The sequence below is a fragment of the Chiloscyllium punctatum genome, chromosome 44, assembly GCF_047496795.1.
Source record: "Chiloscyllium punctatum isolate Juve2018m chromosome 44, sChiPun1.3, whole genome shotgun sequence".
NCBI classification, from domain to species: domain Eukaryota; kingdom Metazoa; phylum Chordata; class Chondrichthyes; order Orectolobiformes; family Hemiscylliidae; genus Chiloscyllium; species Chiloscyllium punctatum.
In genome coordinates this window covers 47,734,526-47,756,598 of record NC_092782.1, presented here as the reverse complement: position 1 = coordinate 47,756,598, position 22,073 = coordinate 47,734,526, and the positions used below count along the sequence as shown (strand labels likewise).

Below are 22,073 nucleotides of genomic sequence, written 5' to 3'. Positions count from 1 at the left end.
GGGGTTGAAGTGTTCCAAGGCAGAAGATGAGGCTTTCTTCCTCCAGGCGTCTGGTGGTGAGGGAGCGGCAGTGAAGGAGGCCCGGGACCTCCATGTTCACAGCAGAGTGGGAGGGGGAGTTGAAATGGTGGGCCACGGGGCGGTGTGGTTGATTGGTGCGGGTGTCCTGGAGATGTTCCCTAAAGCGCTCTGCGAGGAGGCGCCCAGTCTCCCCAATGTAGAGGAGACCGCATCGGGAGTAACGGATACAATAAAAATATTAGTGGATGTGCAAGTAAAACTTTGATGGACGTGGAAGGCTCCTTTAGGGTCTTGAATAGAGGTGAGGGAGGAGGTGTGGGCACAGGTTTTACAGTTCTTGTGGTGGCAGGGGAAAGTGCCAGGATGGGAGGGTGGATTGTAGGGGGGCGTGGACCTGACCAGGTAGTCATGGAGGGAACGGTTTTTGCGGAAGGCGGAAAGGGGTGGGGAGGGAAATATATCCCTGGTGGTGGGGTCTTTTTGGAGGTGGCGGAAATGTCAGCGGATGATTTGGTTTATGCGAAGGCATCTCGTCCACATCCCACACCTCCGCCCTCAGACCCAACCCCTCCAACCGTAACAAGGACAGAACACCCCTGGTGCTCACCTTCCACCCTACCAACCTTCGCATAAACCAAATCATCCGCCAACATTTCCGCCAACTCCAAAAAGACCCCATCACCAGGGATATATTTCCCTCCCCACCCCTTTCCGCCTTCCGCCTTCCGCAAAGACCATTCCCTGGTCAGGTCCACGCTCCCCCTCCCTGCAACCCACCCTCCCATCCTGGCACTTTCCCCTGCCATTGCAGGAACTTTAAAACCTGTGCCCACACCTCCTCCCTCACCTCTATTCAAGGCCCTAAAGGAGCCTTCCACGTCCATCAAAGTTTTACTTGCACATCCACTAATATTTTTATTGTATCCGTTACTCCCGATGCGGTCTCCTCTTCATTGGGGAGACTGGGCGCCTCCTAGCAGAGCGCTTTAGGGAACATCTCCGGGACACCCGCACCAATCAACCACACCGCCCCATGGCCCACCATTTCAACTCCCCCTCCCACTCTGCCGTGGACATGGAGGTCCCGGGCCTCCTTCACCGCTACTCCCTCACCACCAGACGTCTGGAGGAAGAACGCCTCATCTTCCGCCTCGGAACACTTCAACCCCAGGGCATCAATGTGGACTTCAACAGTTTCCTCATTTCCCCTCCCCCCACCTCACCCTCATTCCAAACTTCCAGCTCAGCACTGTCCCCGTGACTTGTCCGGACTTGTCCTACCTGCCTATCTCCTTTTCCACCTATCCACTCCACCTTCTCCTCCCTGACCTATCACCTTCATCCCCTCCCCCACTCACCCATTGTACTCTATGCTACTTTCTCCCCACCCCCACCCTCCTCTAGCTTATCTCTCCACGCTTCAGGCTCACCGCCTTTATTCCTGATGAAGGGCTTTTGCCCGAAACGTCGATTTCGCTGCTCCTTGGATGCTGCCTGAACTGCAGTGCTCTTCCAGCACCACTAATCCAGAATTTAAAAAAAACAAACCTAGTTAAGCAGCAGCTTGCAGTCACAGCGAGCAACTGTTAATCTGCTTCAGTCTGAACTCAATGAGCAGCTGTCATTTCTCTCATAGTATGCAAAAGCATTAATTCCTTGTACTCGGCGATTCAGGCCTTATTCCATTCCTATCACTTTATACCTTTAACAGTACAAAACAACAGCCACAGGAACTGTACTTGTTCTCTTAACAGTCTAATAGGTTATATTGGCCTATTACCATAAAGTAGCGAACTCAATATCCAAATTCATTAAATTATTCTGCAGCCAAACTCTTGATTTAACATTGGGAGAGTGGAGAAAAGTAGTAAAAAAATGAAATCAGCCAATATTGCAGGGCCTGCTTTCCACTCAAACACCTTGGAGAAAGCGGATGTATTGTAAATGGGAATGGGGTGAAACTTAGTCCAAAGATAGCCACTTGCATCCTTGGCAAGAAATTAGAGTTGCAAGGAGATTGGGAGGAAAATAAATGTGTCTGCCAGCAAAACAAACAAATTCAAAGACAATTTTTCATCACTAGAAAACAAGTGAAATTTTGTTCAAGAACCTAACTACAAAAACACTCAAACAGAATTTCCAATTACTTGCTTATAGGTCCTCAAAACGTCTTTCAAAGCTGTCCCCTCAAAGATCTAAGGGGGGGAAAACTTAATAAATCTCCTTTAAAAAGATAAAGATCCAACCTTTTCAAACTAAAGAAAAAGGAATTATATAAAAGGCTTTGTGTCTAAGCTAAGATTGTTTCAAGAAATTCTTTTACACTGATGATACCATCCCCTCCAGAGAGAAAACACTATTTTAATACTGTGAATTGATTCTCAACGACACAGATTTTCTATCTGAATCCAGTATCAAGCTATGATGAGTGGAACAAAGCTATCATGGCACCAATACAACAGAATTTCCCCAATTCACTGAACTAGCACAGCAGAATAAGCTTCAGACAAATAGTAAGGGAATCCAAAGGATGTTAAGTTGCAATCAAAGACAAGCAGCTTATCTGAAGAAATTCAATTACAGATCAAGCCTTTCAATTAAAAGCAAAGCACACAATAGCTCCATTCAGCAAATGTACGGTATGAGACTATTAGTGCCATAGAGATGTAGAGCATGCAAACAGATCTTTTGGTCCAACTTGTCCATGCTGACCACATCCTAAATTAATCTAGCCCCAGTTGCCAGCATTTGGCACATATCCCTCCAAATCTTGCCAATTCACGTAACCACCCAGATACCTTTTAAATGTTCTAACTGCATCAGCTTCCACCACTCCTTTGGCAGCTTATTCCATACATACAACCTGCACTGCATGAAAGAGTTGCCCCTCATGTCCCTTTCAAAATGTTTCCCCTCTCACCTAAACCTATGCCCTTTAGACCTGGACTCTCCTGACCCAAGGGAAAAGACCTTGTCTACCTACTCTATCCATACTCATGATTTTATAAACCTCTATAAGGTCATACCTCAGCCTCCGATGCTCCAGAGAAAACAGCTCAGCTATTCAGGTGACAGCCTCGTAAGATTTGTGAAGAGTTAGAATAGACAGAACTGCTGAAATGGGATACTTCTTACTGTACTCGCAACCTTTCACTCTTGAACAATGTGGAACTGTTTGGTCAAAGGTCGCCTCAAACTGTCGGTCTTTTGTGCCGACAAAGTAAACAAGTTTTTACTATGACTTTTCTTTCAGGTTGAAGTTGGTAGCAAACAGCTTTGCCCAGCAGTCACAGCATTATTGTACTTTTGCATCTTTGATAGCTTTTTAAAAAAAAATTTTTCATTGGATGCGGACCACGCTGGATTATAGTATTTATTGCCCAGAGGGATTTAAGACAGCTGCACTGGTGAGAGTCTAGAGTCCGTTTTTTCAATCAACTGGGCTTTTACGACAATCAACTGGTTCAGGGGTATAATTAGACCAACGTTTACTTTCACTTTTTTTTAATTGAATTCAAATTTCACCCTTTACCGCAGTGGGATTCAAACCTAGTTCTGAATTCAGAGTACAAATTTTAATTTGTGGATGGCACGGTGGCACAGTGGTTAGCACTGCTGCCTCACAGCACCAGAGACCCGGGTTCAATTCCCACCTCAGGCGACTCTGGGTGGAGTTTGCACATTCTCCCTGTGGATTTCTGCGTGGGTTTCCTCCGGGTGCCCCGGTTTCCTCCCACAATCCAAAAATGCGCAAGTTAGGTGAATTGGCCATGCTAAATTGCCCGTAGTGTTAGGTGAAGGGGTGAACGTAGGAGAATGGGTCTGGGTGGGTTACGCTTCGGCGGGTCGGTGTGGACTTGTTGGGCCGAAGGGCCTGTTTCCACACTAAGTAATCTAATCTAAAATCTTTGCAAGGGCATTGTGATTTTTCACCACATTGCAATTAAATTCACATGAAGAGCACCAAAAAGCTCACCTAACGCAGGGAAACTTTTCAAACTTCTTTGCCCGAATTTAATCACAGTGACTTGAAAAATAAAATCACGCTGCTATTGAACTTCCTTTAGACCTTTGCACTGTGTGCCGCACATCAAGTTAGTCAAAGACTTGCAATTCCTGCATTATTTATGAGCTAAAAGAAAATCACCACTTTTTGAAATGCAAGTGAATGGAGTTGAATAAAACACATCACATACATTTTGTTAGGGCCACAATTCCACAAACTCAACTAAACGAAGATCTATAGGAACAAGACACACAGAAATCATTGTTTGGAATTTGGAAGTAACAGACATTTTGTACTTGGAATATCAACTCTCTCTCTCTATTAATGCTACCCGCTCAAATGATTTTCTTTGGCACTTTGCTTCTATTATTGAGTTAAGCTTCACTGTTCTCCAGCCCTATATCCCTGTCCTTTTCATACTGGCTTACTGAAATGCTTCTTAAGAGTAAAGGCATTAATACAAAAATAAATAGTTATTGCAAGTATATGGTGGTCATTTTTGTGTCTTTAATTGACACCTGACAAAGATTACATTAAGAAATAATGAAACTCTCAAGAAAAATGATGATCAGCTTTCCTTGAAGTACAAACTGATGGCTCATTAAATCAATAACATACTGAAGTCAGAACTCCTGAAGTTCTGAGTCACTAATACCATACTTGGTAACATGACTTTTACAAAGTATTGGTACTGTCCTGGAAATTCATCATTACAATTATTTAAAAGTAGCATAGAAGGAAACCAGAATAGCACCAACACAAATTGTTGACTTAGGGATTTGAATTTCAGCAGTTTCATTCAGCCAAGGCTTTGGAGAACCATTGTATTTCGTGGAAGCATACAGCCAGTGAAAACATACTGATAAACACTAATTTCAAACCACAAATAATATGTCAGCTGATGAACACACATCAAAACTGTAATGGGGGGTGGAAGACTTACTCAAACTTACTCCACAGATTCTTGTCAGCGTTCTGCAGTCCAGTTTGATTTGTAAAGACAATAAGTTAATAAATTTGAAATTGCTTATCCTAAACATTACTTTTTAACGAGGGGAAAAATGTAGCAATTAACTTCCTTCCAAACAGCATTATAACTGTGCCTACACCATATCAATGGCAGCAGCTTACTGCGAGGGCAATTTTGAATGGGTCATAAGTGCTGCCCGTTCCACTGGTGTCCGCATCCTTCACATCAAAGGTGCTCCAAAATACTTCAACTATTACCCAAGTGACATCCCCTGTTATATTTCAACCAAGTAGGATGGCAAAGTCACAAAATTTACTTGGTTGGAGGACCTGTCCATCAAAAGGTGACTCAGTAACACTACCACTGACCAAACTGAGTCCTCCAGAAATCTACAGACTCTAATTACAACTAGATGGTGAGGGAATCAGTGAGAGGGAGAAATTGGCAAAACATTTTGCATATCAAATACTTTTCACACGCAGAGAGTGGTTCTCATGTGAAATGAACTGTCAGAGAAATTGTAGGTGGAGATACAGTTACAACATTTAAACATTCAGACAAGTACATGAGTAGGGAAGGTTTGGGATATGGGCTAAACACAAGCAAATGGGACTATTTGAGTAACTTGGCTCGCTTGGCAAGTTGGACCAAAGGTTCTGCTTCCATACTGTATGACTCTACAACTTGATAATTTAGGAAGGAGACTGCCAAAACTGTAAATTAAATGACCAACCTTTTTGTGCTAAATATATGAAGCAATGCTTACAAAGGTGTGAATATTGGTCAGGGCATTGCTGAAGTTCCACTGGTCTGATCTGAGCTGATTCACAATCTTTTTTGCCTACTTGAAACAACAGCTATAGGAAATATAGTTAAGACTGAGTGCATATACATGACTAAACTACTCTTTCACTGCGCTTATACATTGCTTCTTGACATGGTGGATTACAATACAATGAAAAATAAATTCTCGGTCAATGAACTGTCCAATAGAACTAATCACTCAGCATGCTCTTCAGCAAATTATGCAGTTGACAGCTGAATCTACCAATTGTCCGTTATTACTCATCCTCAAACATCCTACCCAAACCCCTTTACTCTAACACAGCCTGCAACATCAGAATGAAAGATCCAATTTGACAATACAGTGAGAGGTCTCAGAATGGCTGATACTCAAAAATGTCTTGGATGCCCTATTAGGGTGGGCTTAAATACAAAGTTAAAGCAAAGTGAGCAACCTGAAGCACAAACATTGACAGTACTTCCCAATCACTTTTGCTAGCCTACCTCAACTTAGATCTGACTCATCCTCCCTAACTGTGATGAGCCTTTTATTGGTTTATCATGTTAAACGTTCTTTTAAATAAATGTAAACTATTTCAATTTTTTTTAAAAACTTTCCACTCCACAGTGAGAACCAATTATGAACTATAAGGCAACATTAAAAACAACAAAAAAGAAATTCATAAGGGCTAAGGTATCTGCGATCGAAAGAATGTTGATGCAACTCTTATTAAATAATAGACTGGCCTATCATTACTTTTTAAAACAACAATCTTTGCTACTGCCATAGTGAAAATCATTCACACTAAAAATAGAGCATTTTCTATTTCCAGCATCCAGAGTCAACATCAAGAATCCAGTTGAAGTTAGACAAAATGAAGCTCGCTCCCTTTGCACTTAAGGCCCACCATTATGCAGCATCCAACACATCGAGTACCAGCCATTCTGAGAGTCATCACAAACTGTAATGTCACATCAGATCTTTAAAAACAGGCAATGGATAGACTCAAAACCAACGTTCTAGAGGTGAACAATCAATGCCTAACCCACTGCACTTTCCAGTGCCTAAATATGCTTTCTGCGTTTTGGTTCTGATCGTCTTTACTCAGCAAATCATCAAGTATTTTTAATAGAATGTTTTGAGATAAAACAAGACAGCTTGACTGCTTATTGAAGTTCTGTGCTCATTTGATAACAGTCTTCTCCTTGAAATATGCTACTATTACATGACTTTCCCTAATTGGACAAACAGCCAGTCTCCAACTTTTAATCATTTTCCTCTATTGACAACAGTCAGTATTTTCATCCAGCAGAAAAAAAAAGTGGAACCAAAAATTGCTAAACAAATTGAAACCCTGCAGAGACATTAACCAGTCATTATTTGCCAAACCTTTCAAGAAATGAAAGGATGTAACAGAAGTATGGAAGATTTTACATTAGCACAAATTAATATCTAAATAAAGATAAGTGCTCTAACACATACCTAAATCACTTGCATACATTTAACAAGGTATTGGACATTAATTTATTACACGAGGAAACACAAAAGCATTCCTTTAATCTGTTGTTATCAAGTATCCTGCAGGCTGTGAAATGAGGAGCCTAAATGACAGACATCTATAAAACAATAAACTGGCTTAATTTCCAACCACAAAAATAAAACATCTGCTTCTTGCTGAACAGGAAACCTTTTAAGTCAGTGGCCTTCCCCTTTGTTCCATAACTCTGCTGAGAGATACAGGTTGTTCTGGTAGAATACATGTTTTGTCATTGTGAATTGACTATAACAACTAACAACTTGTGGACACAATGCGGATAATGCATACTTTCTAGTGAATGGGTATAGTGATTTTCTATAGTGATCTTCAATAGTGCAATTTTCTATAATTGCATTCCGCAGCACAATTCTCTATAGCACAAGCTTATTGAGGAACACAACTATCGCATTACAGCAGAACGTGCTATACTCTTGGGTTCATAGCCCTTTGTGTCTTTATGCACTAAATGTCTGTTACAACTCAATCTGACCAACACCATTTCCGAATTACTAACCCCAACATGCACACAAGTATCAACAGCTTTTTCATAAACATTTGGCAGAAATCAATGGCTACAAAAAAAAATCAAACAATTGGTAGTCTGCTCATTTGGTTAAGGCAGCAAGTAGCGAAGCAAATAGCCAAGCCATATAAGGCAGGAGAAGCCGACTTCAGCTGTTGATCAAGAATGACATCACTAGCAATACAATTGGCATCAGCTCCCCAGGTTAACAAAGATGAATTAGTGGAGATTCTTGCTTATTATGCAATCATACACTACACATGTATTGTTATCAGGAACTACTGAGCTGTTACCTTTCTCTGAAAAAACTTGAGGTTCTGTGGCAATGTCCCTACATCTAGGCCAGGAGACCCAGGTTCAATTCACATCTGCTCCAGAGCTGTCTAACAACACCTCTGAACAAGGCTCCCTTCTTTCCATCACAAACCTGAAACCTAATAAGCTTCCTGATACAGTAATTGGTTCCAATCCAGGCCCACACTTGAAGGGACACATGACAAAAGCACCAGATGCTATTGAAGAAACCATAAACAAAAATCATTGCTTTTAGGACATGAATCAGGGAAAATTGACAGAAGAATTTCTTATTTTAAAAAACACCAATTTGACAAAGCACATCAAATTATTTGGAGAATCTTTTTCACGATAAAGAAACTTCAGATATGTTAGTACAAAATAATGAAGCATTCCTGCTAGCAATCCATTTACACTAGGTCACCTCTAACCTCTCCATGAACATCATGTTAAATTTATTAAGCAAATGTTAAAAGTAACTCAAAATGAGGACACGTTGCCAGATTCATAAAAATACAGTCCCAGTCAACAAACTGACTAGCACTTGACTTAAATGCTCAAGTTACAAGGTCACAAAAACAAAGACTCTGTTTCCGACAGACTTGTGTACTTGCACAGAACACTGAGCACAATTTGTTTTTAATGTCAGCAGAAGATCACAAGGCAATTCAATCCTCCAATAAAATCTGATGAGCAAAATAACACTACAGTTAACAGCACCAAACACTGCATTTTTAAATAAAGACTCTGGTCTGCTGCCTTTGGGTAAACAAGATTACCAGAAGCCCTGTCCTATACCCTTGACTTAAGTAGCTTTGGTATAATCTCCAGAAATCTCTGCACAATTTTCTAATGCTTACACGACAGGTTTACAGACAAACATAAAAGAACACAATGCTTTTTGATTACTAGAATTTTTGGAACAATGGTATCCAATAGGGTTAACTGCAGCATTGCTGAACAGTATACATTGCTCTCCTCTGATTAAGCCTACTTTAAGCTACTCTAAACATACACACAACACTTACATTAAACCACTAAAAACAGTTCAACTCAATTTAGTGTTCACCCACATTTTCATGTCACTCCAATATTCACAAATTGAAAATAAGCTAACTTCAAAAGTAGAAGGCTGGTTTCAATAAAATGCACTAAACATCGATGCCTACATTGGCTTTCAGAAACAGCTTGAAAAGGAAACCAATTCCAAGGTAGCTTCAGGTGCTTTTAAATTAAAATAGCCTGGCATTCTCACTCAAGTCCAATTACTTCACTTCAGATACTAACAATTAGATTATCAAAATCTCACCTTCATGTTGCTAACACGAAGGTACATGTATATTATGTAGAACTGGCTTTATATTTTTCCCTTCTTCCTAACTGCCAACAATATTTGTTCTTCATTTAACCATAACTCACTTAACACGAGCAAATTCCCCATCTCCTTTGTGCTCATTTTTTATAATGAGACATATCACTTGTTAGCAAGCAAGATCCACACAGCTTTTGCCATTACTATGATTGTGAAAGCAACTTTAAAAGTCATCTATTCAGTTCATCAGTGCGTGAAGTTATAACAGACTGGTGATTCCTTTGCCTTGCCACAATCCTACCAGATTGATAAAACTAGTTGCTAGGAAGAAAACAATAATACAGATCAAATAAATTAATTTTGAAAAATGACCCCATATGCAAAATGTCAATTCATTTGCAGACTCTACATAGCAAGCTAGGTATTTATAGGATTTGTGTTTCAGATTAGCTTTTTCCCTATAACCGCAAAACTAATCTTTTTATGAAATGGTTCTTGCAATATGACTGCATTCTCCCAGAATGCAAGTGTGCAGAAATATCCAAGGTGTGAGAAGAAAGCTATTTACTTGGGAAGGCAAGATGAGAAATGCAGCTTTGAGATTACAAACAGATCAGTCGGTGTATTGAATGGCAGAGCAGGTGCTTAAGGCTTGCTCCTAATTTGTATGTTTGTAATAGAATATTAAAAAGATGGAACTGCCACGCTTGTCAAGCAGACTTAAAGTGAAACAACTTTCCTACAATGTGGTCAAAACATGGAAGAACAAAAGCAGTATAATTTGAGAGACAGAATTATCTTATCAAACCACAACAAAATATGTATCCCGTAGAATTTCTTTGAATGCCCTGCTACCAATCAAATGCTACTTATCATTCATACAAGTAACACACCATATAGACCAACAATTGATGCAAACCTGTGGCTAGCACAAGATTCTCATTAACATTTTTTTCCATCTACCTACCAGTTAGAAACCAGCAATAAAATCAGGGTTTAACTTAAACTTTCCAATTCACACAAAGAGTTATTAGTCCAATGTCAAATAGACAGATCTATAACAAACATCCAAAAAGGTACAGTGGCATAGAAGTTTAAGTAGGAATTCCAAAGCTTCAGACCTAGGATGCTGAAAGCACAACCATCAATAATGAAATGACTAAAATCAGGAGATAAAAGCAATGACTGCAGATGCTGGAAACCAGATTCTGGATTAGTGGTGCTGGAAGAGCACAGCAGTTCAGGCAGCATCCAAGGAGCAGCGAAATCGACGTTTCAGGCAAAAGGTTTCCTGATGAAGGGCTTTTGCCCGAAACATCGATTTCACTGTTCCTTGGATGCTGCCTGAACTGCTGTGCTCTTCCAGCACCACTAATCCAGATTAAAATCAGGAGATATATAGCAATGAGAATTGGAGATGTACAGACATCTCCCAAGATTGTAAAGCTAGGGTGCGCTTGAAGGCAGGGAATGAGGTAAAGCCAGAAAGGGATTTGACAACAGGTCTGTGACTAGCAAACAGGTATACGAGAGAGAAAGAGAATGCAACTTGTTTGATGTTTGCACTGCAAATCTATTCTCAAACAGATCAATGTTCACCTCAACAAGAATTCACAAACTAAGCGCCCTCAATTAGTTCACTTGAATGACATGACTAATTGATTACCAGTACGCCACCACTTCCCCTGGAAGTGTATGCCCCTGGACTAGTAATCCAAAGCTTTGGTATGGCCTAGGGATATGGGTTTGAATTCCACAATGATGAAAATTTGAATTCAATTAAAAAATCCAGAATAAAATGCTAGGCAAGGGCAACCTTATAACTACAGTCAAATGTTGTAAAAACCCAAGGGAGGAAGTCTGCTATCTTTACCAAGTTGACCAACATACAACTCCAGATCCACAGCAACATGGTTGACTATAACCAGCCTTCTAGGAAATCGGGGTAAATACTTGCCTAGCCAGCAAAGACCACATCCATGAATGAATAAAAAATGTACAGTATCTGCTGTCATTTTTCATGTTTTCCATTTAACTATTTTCAATGTATGTTATAATGTACAAGGCAGTGAACTCATGGAATAACAGAGCCACAATATTAACTACTTCAGTTTAAAAAAAGAGATTTGCTCACACAATGAGCACTGCATTTTGAAAGTAATACACGGATATTCTCATGTGATGAGGCTCTATAACCCAGGATACCAATTAACAGCCATTGCAGAAGACTACTGGACTGCTGGGTTTTTTCACCAAAAGGCTTCAAATCCCATTTGTAACAAATTCAATGAAAATTCACATGAATTTAACTCAGATAAAAAGGTAAGTTTAAAAATATTGAACAAGGATGGCACTGGTTTTTGAACTGTGCAGGTCAATAATGAAAGCAAATGCGCCAGCCAGTGTGATTAACCAGTTGCTTTGTGGTTTAGCAACAGATAGTCAAGAAACCTGAAAGACTTAACTGCTGCTATTTGAATACTATCATGTGATATTTTATATCATTTGAACAGACTGGCCTTCAGTTTATCTAATCCAAAAGGCAACACTCCTTCAATACTGCACTAAACTCAAAATATCACAGATTGCTACTTTTTACCATAGAAAAACGTTTGGCTCAGAGCTAAATGACATCACGACAAGGCTAATGCAAGAACAAAATCTGAATGGTTTGTACAGTCACCAAACGGACAGTATGCCCAATGTCAGCTAGCTCAGATTGGCTGAATCACTGCTGCTTTCTTGTCAAGGTCTGACCAATCAGTTGTCTTGTCACTCACATTTAGTTCAACCTTGCATATGTAACAAAGAAACAGTACATTTTCTTCTCACCAGGCAGAGAATTTTTACTTTTCCTCCTTATGCTTTCCAATCCCTCCATCCTTCAATCACATCTATTTCTAAAAAATAACTCAACATAGAATGGAGCTTCTCTTCAGCACAATACTTTCCAAACAAATTGGTCAAAATCAAAGCTTCAGTCAACACAGTGCAAAACAATGTTTCAACAACCACATCAGGGAATTAAGATATACACTAAACTGGCATCTCATAAAGGGTGCACTTTTGTATTTTTGATTGTTGCCTGAAATGGGGAAACAACTGGTTTAAAAGCCAAGGATCACTGAAGGGCTGCTACACATTTGAAAAGCAAATACCCTGACACTCATCATAAGGATTGCTTACACTGCTGAGAGTTCAATGAGGGGGATGACTTGCAGATGAGCCTGGACCCAAGAGATATGTACAGACGGAGCTTTGGTGCCGATTGATAACTGGTCACCAATCTACAGACAAATGATAAAGGCCCTCTGAAGAAGGGTCACTGCGATCCAAAACATTGACTCTGCTTTCTCCTCAGATGTTACCAGGTCTGCTGTGTTTTGCAAGGTATTTATGTTTTCAATAAAGGCCCTCTGGCTGCCAACGCACCTGAAAAACTACACGGTGCAAATATTTAGAAGCAGCCATTGGACTTCCACAAGGACCAGAAGCTGGCTCTTTTCTCTGCAGTAAAATCCACCTTAAGCATGAAGAAAGCCAGTTTATTGCTCCCTCAGGCATTACTATAATGTGTGTAGTCTCCAACTTATTGGTTAAGAGCCAACTGTACCAGTCACCCTGTACCACTTACAAATCAAAGTATCTGGAGGAGAATCATGGAGTAGTATGCCATAACAAATTTAAAAAAGACCATCTCAGTAAAACCTACAAACAGGGACCAATGAATTTCCTTCTGCAAACAGCATTCATATTTTTGCTTCTGTCTGTATGTATTTTTCGGAGGGTAAATCTATTTGTAATAGCAATTCTTGTATGGTACACAAAACAGGTTTGAGCGGTGAACCTGGGTTGAAGAGACAGAAAAATTGGGAATTCTGCATACTGTTAAAAAATTTTTTTGATTTTAGTAAGAACTCCAAGGCATAATTTCCAGCATACTACCCCAGTTGTGAGGCATAACAATCTGTAATTCATGGTAGGACAAATCACCAGGTTGAATACAATACAAAAGCAGTTCAATTCACTCAGTTATTCTCAAATACCATTTGCTTACCAATGACATCACCTTCAAAGGATCTAACTGTCTAACAAACCTCATGACAGAGAGCATTCTCTTAGGAATGGTGCACATCCTTGAAAAAAAATCTTTAAAAACTTTTTAAATGTTTCTCAATGATTCAGCTGGCTAAGAGTAAGAGGTACATGGACCAAAATTAACTCAGATACACCACTGATCTACCAGGGATTATGCAACAATTAGGAACTTTAAAAACTTGGTAGTATAAAATCTAAACATTGCTAAAAGACAACAAGTTGAAGCTTTTTATCTTGCACTCATCAGCATGACATGAAACAGAATTGAATGAGTGATCAGCATTTTATACATCATGAGAAAAGGATCCTGTTTGGTCAGGCCGTCATTAGCATGGAGTTGCAACAAGAAGAATTACCTGCCAATACTCATTCTGAGACCAGGCAAGTAGATTCTGACTGGTCAGGATGTTGTCCTGGGGGATATATACATCGGCTGCCTTCATGACCCTTCATACAAATTCCTCGTCTACCTTAAAAACAGGGTCTTGTGAACTTAGATATCTGGCTCTTGGCATGTGTAAATACCTCACCAGCCTGACCAATCATCTTAATAATTAGCAGCATAACTATTAGCAAGTTCAGATTTAAGAAATGATTTCAATTGGCAAAAATCACTTCTAACAATGAATATAATTTTAAGGTTTGTAAACTTAGGCTCGTTAAGCACAATTATTATGCTGCCCACTGCGAGTGGTCAACAGGACATGCATTTGATGTAGCTGGCCAGTCATTGGGCTGTACAGCTTACATACCTGGCATCATGCCAGCACTGAAATGCATCACACTACTCATTTGTGTAATTGGCTAAATGTTTTTGGCTTGAAGGCAGTGAAGAAAAGCACTTGTTGATTTACTACACAGTAGCTGTACTAGACAGCTAGCTTCACCTGTTCCATTTTTTCAAACATCTTTCCCTTTGAGGAAAATCTAGGTGGACTGGATATCACTCAACCTCAAAGGTAGTGAACACAGGCCCATTCTTGAGTTTTTCGATATACAAGTAATGATTTGATTTGGGCATCCAATATCACAGGATAGGTTAGGTACAGCCTATCCTAGTGTTAAATTTACATAGCAAGCAATGGTTAAGAACCTGTTCGTATGATAGCCTTGTAGCATGTGCAACTGTAGAAATCCAAACACACTTACTGATCAGTGAACACAGACTTTCAATATATAGTAGTAAAGTGCTCATTGTCAGACTTACAATTGACACAGCAAGAAAATGAAGTTTATTTCATGCGCCATGTCAAGGTTAAGTCTGAGCGCAGGAAAGAACTTACTAAGCTATGTAAAGGAATGCTTTGATGCAGCTGCAGATTCAAATACTGCAAACTTGTCATCTACACATCAATATACAAAAGATGGGAGGATAGTCATCTTTCCATCGAAGATGGGTTTCTCAAGGTAACAAACAAAAACATTAGCAATGGCTGGACCTGGAGGTAATCCTACATGACCACATCTATTTGGGCATATGCATTGTAATTTAAACTGAAGTCAACAGCTTTTGGTGTTAATTTATTGAATTTGATAAAGAATCAGACACCGGTGACATATTTAGATTGCCATGACAGTGACATAGTGCAAGTGTCAATGGCTTCTTTGAATGGTCTGCTAAATAAACCATTTACATCAAACCAGCACAGACACACTATCCATGCCAATGATCGTCCAATCAGCAGCCTCCATTTTCATGCTTAGAAAATCCTGTCCCTTTGTTTATGTCTGTTTCTTGTATTCCAGTTCTGACACATAGCGAGGAGTCAAGTTGAAGCTTTTTGCTTTCAATTTTTAATATTAAAAGCCTTCAGATAAAGGAGGGTGTAAGCCCATGGCTTGTATCCTGATTACCATCCAGAAATCCTTACATCACATGCAGATACTTTACAACAGCAGACTGGACACAACTATAACTTAACATGCAATACCTGGATTAACAAATGATAAATGCTGGTTTGACAGTACCAGGGGTAAACAGAGCATAAGACTTTGACCTTAAGCAAAAGGCTATAATCAGCATTGGTTGAAAACAGGACGAAAAAAAAAATCCAGGACTTGTCAATATTTACAAAAATACTACTATTGATTTACTCCAAAATTAATAGCATCCAAAAAACTGTTCATTTCCCCCAAACATTTCATAACCATTACAAGATTTAAGATATGCTACCAACACTATGGACAAAAAATTAAACCACATTTTCAACTTTCTGCCAATACATTTTCCATTAACTTTCAATTGTCTATTTCCATTAGTACCACACAACAGACCAGAATGTCACTATTGTTAAACAATTCCAAAAGCTTTAGTTAGGGGTTATAGAAGTTTGAAGAAACAATTTATTATGGTGCTCCATTTTCTTCCCAATAGGTCGGTTCAGTACACTAAGAAAACCTCACACACCCATTATATTTTATATCAGGTAAGAGGGGCATGCACAAGCTTAGAACTTACAAAATTCTGTTCATAGATTGCTTTGCAAATAAGATGCCATATGAATACTGAGGGAGCTTAAAAGTCATAAATCACTATGGAATTCAATTTGCTTTTATAACCTTAATACATACAGACAGAAACAGCAATTCATACATATCATACAGTCAACAATTTCCCTTTAAAAGCCCAGTATTCCCCAAGTTCAGTTGTTTTGCTGCCGCAGTTAGGACTGTAGCAGAGTTGCATTCTCAGGGTCACCTTTGGCAAACAGCACTGTATGATAATACAAAAGTACTGATTATTCTTTGCCACAACCAGTTCCGTTCTCCTCCTATAAAGCATACAAAGCATTCCACAGCTAGATAAAACATGCATTTCTGTTCCTTTTTAGGAATATCAGCTTGGACAAATTTTACAGATTAAACTTGGTGTGAACCCACTGCTTGTTCAGTCACTTGAGGATTGACACATGATCATTGTGGGAGCAGTACAAACACAAAGCAATTCAAGCAGTCAATGGCCAGTTGACACTGCAAGAATGAATGCAAGCGAGCTAAAATTGCTCTTTGATCCCCAAGATACGACTGCACTCATGGAGATTCACCACTTATTTTAAATTGTTTGATTTGATGACCAATCAAATCTCCAAAGGACCTTGTGGCACAATGATAGCTTCCCTACCTCTGGGTCAGAGAATCCACGTTCAAGTGTTGCTTCAGGATGTTATGGCCCTAGATGACTGCTATTACATGTTCAAACACTGATGAAAAGAAAGCTCTAGTGTACACTTAATGCCTTCTCCGCTTACACCATCAGTAAAAGACCTCAACTATCATAATCCACAAAGTTATTTTCCAATTATCAAATTTCTCACTCAGCATTTGCTTGATGCCCTATTTGAGAAGTATCTTGACAGCATTTTAAATCAGTTTAATGTGACTTGAAAAGAGATTATCCTCCTATTCAGATTGCTTCCAGTGATTGGCAACAAGTACAGACACCAACAGTTAGACACTATGACTGAGACACAAGAATGATAATAGTGAAAACATCAATAATGGACTAGTGGATAAAAGCACACCCTGCAACCAGAATAATGCGGAGTCTATTTCCAGGATTGATTTCTTCTAGCTACTGCCATATTCACTCACCGTAACTTGTCATAATGATCGGAGTGCTCCACACGGGTACCAGAAGAAATGAACTGCAGCTTATCTTACCATGAAGTTCTCATAGAAAACATTCTATCTAGCATCAACAGTAAATTTAATAGTCAAACTGGTCATCCACATTAGTTAATGTCTAGGCTTCAAGCTGCGTCTGCACAGGAAGAGTCAGTCATTGAGGATACTGGACCAAAAATTGATTTCAGAAAGTTCTTAAGGAAAAACTGCCTCAAATACTTCCTATTCATTCACAGGATGTGGGCTTTGCTGGCAAGATCAACACTGACTGACCATCCAAATTGTCCTTAAAAGAAGTGGTAACAGAGCAGAGTGATCCACAAACAAATGGATCAGATCAAAGCTCTATTCATCCTGCCACATCCAAGTACAGACAATGTAGACAACTAAACAACCAATGGGAAGTGACCTCACCAAAATCTTCAAAACCATGTACTGTACAGTATGTGTGATGATTTCAGTGCTTAGAACCCTGCATTCCTCAATGAACATACAGGCACAGGTTCCCACAGTTGTTGACACCAGCAATCATTCCCAATGTTCACTGGGGATAGAGTTGAGCAAATCAGTGTAAAAGAGAAGGTTGGAGTATTTACTAAAATCTTTACAACTTTGGAGCTAAGCGATCATCTGTTCCAGTCTCATCGCAAGGTCTCCACAACTACAGATGCTAATTTTCAGCCATGTCAATTCACTTCAGGTGATATCATGAAAAGGCTGTAAGCACAGATTACCAGCTAGTTCTGGAGTACATCTACAAAACTGACATTGAACCAACAAGGTGGAAAATTATTCCCATATGTCCAGTTTGTGTCCAGCTTTTCGCAATCAGGTCTTACAGTATACACGAGCTTAGTTTAATTAACACATTTCAATTAGTAAAATGTGGTATCAAGAGGTAATCTCAACAACGGTGAAAATAAAACTAACAGAAAAACTCATTTACTCCATTAACATCCTTTACATATGAAAACCTGCCAACCTTTCCCACTGTGGCATACATGGGACCCCAAACACTGTGGTTGACTCTGAAGTGTCCTCAGAAAGGCTTAACAAGCCACTGAGTTGAAGGATAGCCAACAAATGCTGGACTTGCCAGTGATGGCCGTGCCCCATGAAAGAACAATTGAATCACATTCAACTCAATAAGATCTTAGTTATGATTTTAATAGTACGCAACATAATGGAAAGATCTGCAGTATGGTTGCAGAAATATAGTAGTGCAGAGTAACCTTGATTATCCAAAGGCCAGACATGTTCGGGGGGGGGGGGGGGGGGGGGGAAGAAAGAGAGAGAAGAGAGAGAATAGTCGGAAGAGGAAGTAGACAGCGACTAGGACGTCAGGCTGGGCGTTACGGATCCTGCCGGATGCTTAGCAAAACATTCCCTAAGTTTACGTTTGGTCTCACTGATTTCGAGAAGAGCACTGGATACCATAAACTAGGTTGGAGGAGAGCTGAACCTCTGTCTCACAGAGGACTATTTGGGGCCCTGGATGGAGGTGGCGTGCACAAAGGTTTTGTATCTTTTATGGTTGCAGGGGAAGGTACCAAAGGGTTGGTGGGGAAGGTGAATGTAAACCAAGGAGTGGCGAAGTGAATGGCCCTAGCAGAAGGCAGAGACGAGTGGGGAGGGGAAGATGTTCTTGGAGGTGGGGTCTAGTTGAAGTTGGCGCAAGCGCTATGCTAGACAAGTAGACTAGTGGGGTGTAAAGTGAGGACGGGGGAGGGGGTCCCTGGCTTTATTATGTCGGAGAGGTTTATAGCAGTGGAGCAGATGAAATGGAGACAGAGAAACTGGGAAAACGGGATATAGTTTTTACAGGATATGGAGTGAAGGACGTGTAGTTCAGGTACTTCTAGGAATTTGCGGGTTGTAGTAAATGTCAATCTATAAACCTTCACCAGAAATGGAAATGGGGTGGTCAAGGAAGGGGAGGGAGATGTCAGAGATGGACTAAGTGAATTTAAGGGTAGGGTGGAAGTTATTGGCGAAGTTTATGAACTTGGGTGCAGGACGCAGCACCGATGCAGTCATCAATTTAACAGCTGAAGAGTTGGGGAACAGTACCTGTGTATGTGCTGAAGAGGGACTGTTCAACGTAGCCAACAAAGAGGCAGGCGTAGCTGGTGTCCATGCAAGTGCTCATGGCCGCCCCCTGGATTTTGATGAAATGGGAAGAGTTAAAGGAAAAGTTATTGAGGTTGAGGACTAATTCGGCAAGACCGAGGAGGATGTGGGTGGAGGGGGACTGGATGGGTTTGTTGGAGGGGAAGAAACTGATGGCCTGTAGGTTGTCTTTGTGGTGAATGGATGTGTATAAAGACAGCATTCCGATAGCGACGATGCAGTGCGGTTGGTGTCCCAGATGTAGGTGCCAAGTGCCTGGACCAATGGAGTTGAGGTAGGAAGAAATGAGTTCAGTGAGGCAGGAACATGCAGAAATGATAGATCCACCAGGGTAGCTGGGCTTGTGGTTCTTGGGGAGCAGGTAGAAGTGGACAGTGCAGGGCTAGGGATTCTGAGGTTGGAGGTAGTGCAGGGGAGATCACTGGAGGCAATGAGATCACAGACAGTATGGGTAATAGTGGCTTGATGGGCCATAGTCGGATGGTGGTAAAGGGGGATCCTGCCGGATGCTTGGCAAAACATTCCCTAAGTGTCGGAGAGCTGGCGTTCTTACATGACTGACACTTTTTACAGAAAAGTGAATATTAGGAAAACAATAGCTCAGAACGTGTAACCCAAGACAACAATCAACCTCCAACTAATGACCTAAACATAGGCTTTGCAATAACTTTTTTAAAAAGTTCAAAAGATTACATCACTCCCTTATTTTGAAGGAAATTCTGACAAATTTCTGGTACAGTTAAGAGCCAGAGGAAGCTGAACTGCTGTTGATTAGTAATCTGCCGTTTACTGTGTTTGCCCCCACCCAGCAAGAGTACAGACGTCTAAGTGGTCGCTCTTTTGTGGTGTCAGCTGGTGAACGTGTTTGTGTGTTAAGTAAGCTCCTCCTCCAACTCAATTCCGGCTGGTAACAGCACAACCAATCCGCTCTTTGCAACTCGCTTTAGGACCAACAGTTGCTGTCCAACGAGTTCCAGCAGGTAGCACCTTCAATAAACACAAGCCCAAAATGGGGTGAGGGGAGACAAGATATTAAATATTAACATTTGTGACACGTAACCATTTATAGAAAAATCTCAATTCCACCGTAATGTTTTAAAACTAAATTGACCTTTACGAGCCAGCACAGGAAACAAGAAAACTCAAATTATTCACCAGACCAAAAATAAAAACAAAGACTTCTCAACAACGTAAAAATTCAAGACAATAGAATTAATCCATCAGCTAATATAGCAAAAATCGCATAACTGTAAGTGTGCATTAAAAATGTCACTCGATTTACCAAAGAGTCGATATCCGCACTCAAATTCCTTCAGTTATTTTTCCTCTTCTCTAACACCCCCCCCCCCCCCCCCCCCCCCCCCAACACCAAGTAAACCTAGACAGATCAACAGGCCCAAAAATACCCTGGAAATACACGTCAGACAAGTCGCAACCTCCTTTATAGTTGAAAGCATAGAAACAAGGTTTGATGCTATGTGACGCTTCCTTTTAATCACAAATCGTTTTCTGAAACGTTATGTCTGGCTTTCAAACGTATGACACACGGCACAAAAAAGGCTTTTTGTTTTACAAAGACCGAAGGCCTCAAGCATCAGAACAAGAACCATAAACTAGCCACAAATTTAACATGAGCGCACTACAAATTGCAATAAAATTTCATAACATACAAAAAGGCCAACAAAACGTTTCCCCCGTAAATATTCAACAAATACAGAGAAACAAAACTTCTACAAAAAAAAATGAGGAAGCCTTGAAATTCGTCACCGTGCGAATGTTGTCATTTTTCAATAGAAACCATTGTATATTTCAAAGATCTAAACCCCCCCCCAAAAAAGACCCAGTCATAACCATCGCCAGCACACACACACACACTTTTATACGTTATGTATAAAAAATACTAACTGATGGGTTAAACCCGTGACACAAAATTTTAAAAATGTACTTTTTTTAAAAAATCATCCCTCAAACAAACGGCGCATTTGACACGATAATTAACAGGCGAGACAAAAGAGTGAAAGGGAGTGGGGTGGAAGATAGAAAGGAAAAGCGTTAACTGCTGAAGCCTCTCCGACTGGAGAGACTCGCTGCTCTGAAGGATACAGTTTGACCACATCGGTGTCCATTCGCCTCTTCCCGGGACTCGGGGAGGACATGTTGGTGCTGCTAAGGAGGAGGTGGCGGCGGGCGAGCTTTAATTCCTCTTGTCGGGCCTGTCTTCCTCCAAACCACCACCTCCCCTACCCGCCCCCCCTCCCCCCCCACCACCCCCTGTCCTCCGCCGTGTACACACAGAAAAACAACCAAACTCTCTTCTGGTGCAAACGGAGAGACGGAACCCCCTGCCCGGGGGGGGGGGGGGGGGCGGGCAGGCGGAAAATGGGGTGGCACAAAAAAAATGATAGATATCGAGATGTCTACTCAGTCGACAACGAAAACAAGATGGGGGAGGAGGGGGAAACAGACTGTGCTTGTGGTTTGTGTGTCTGAGGGGGATTCGTTCCCCTCTCTCTTCACTCGGGCGACGCCACTTTGTCCTCTTCGGCCTTTGAGGTGAGTCTCCGCTGGTCCCTGGGGTTCACTTTAATGATCGCTCTGGGAATGCAGCCGATTGTTTTCCCCACTCCCTTTTCCTCGCGGTTTTCCCTCCCCCTGGTCCTCCTTCTTCTTCCTCCTCCTCCGCCTCCTTTCCTTCCACACGCTCCTTTCCACCTTCTTTCTTTCCCTCTCTCTCTTTCTGATCCTGAACCTTCTCTTCAACCCTCGCCCGTGAC

At 40.8% G+C, this 22,073-nt stretch overlaps 1 protein-coding gene across 1 annotated transcript in view; it reads right to left on the bottom strand.

The window, feature by feature from the left end:
• The window catches only part of ube2h (ubiquitin-conjugating enzyme E2H (UBC8 homolog, yeast)), a 111,846-nt gene extending 90,255 nt beyond the window's left edge, over positions 1-21,591 (bottom strand). Inside the window, exon 1 of the mRNA XM_072562868.1 lies at positions 21,403-21,591. Coding sequence (XP_072418969.1) covers positions 21,403-21,455 — 53 coding nt within the window. The 5' untranslated portion in view covers positions 21,456-21,591. The remainder of the gene's footprint in view (positions 1-21,402) is intronic.
• Between the last annotated feature and the right edge of the window lie 482 nt (positions 21,592-22,073).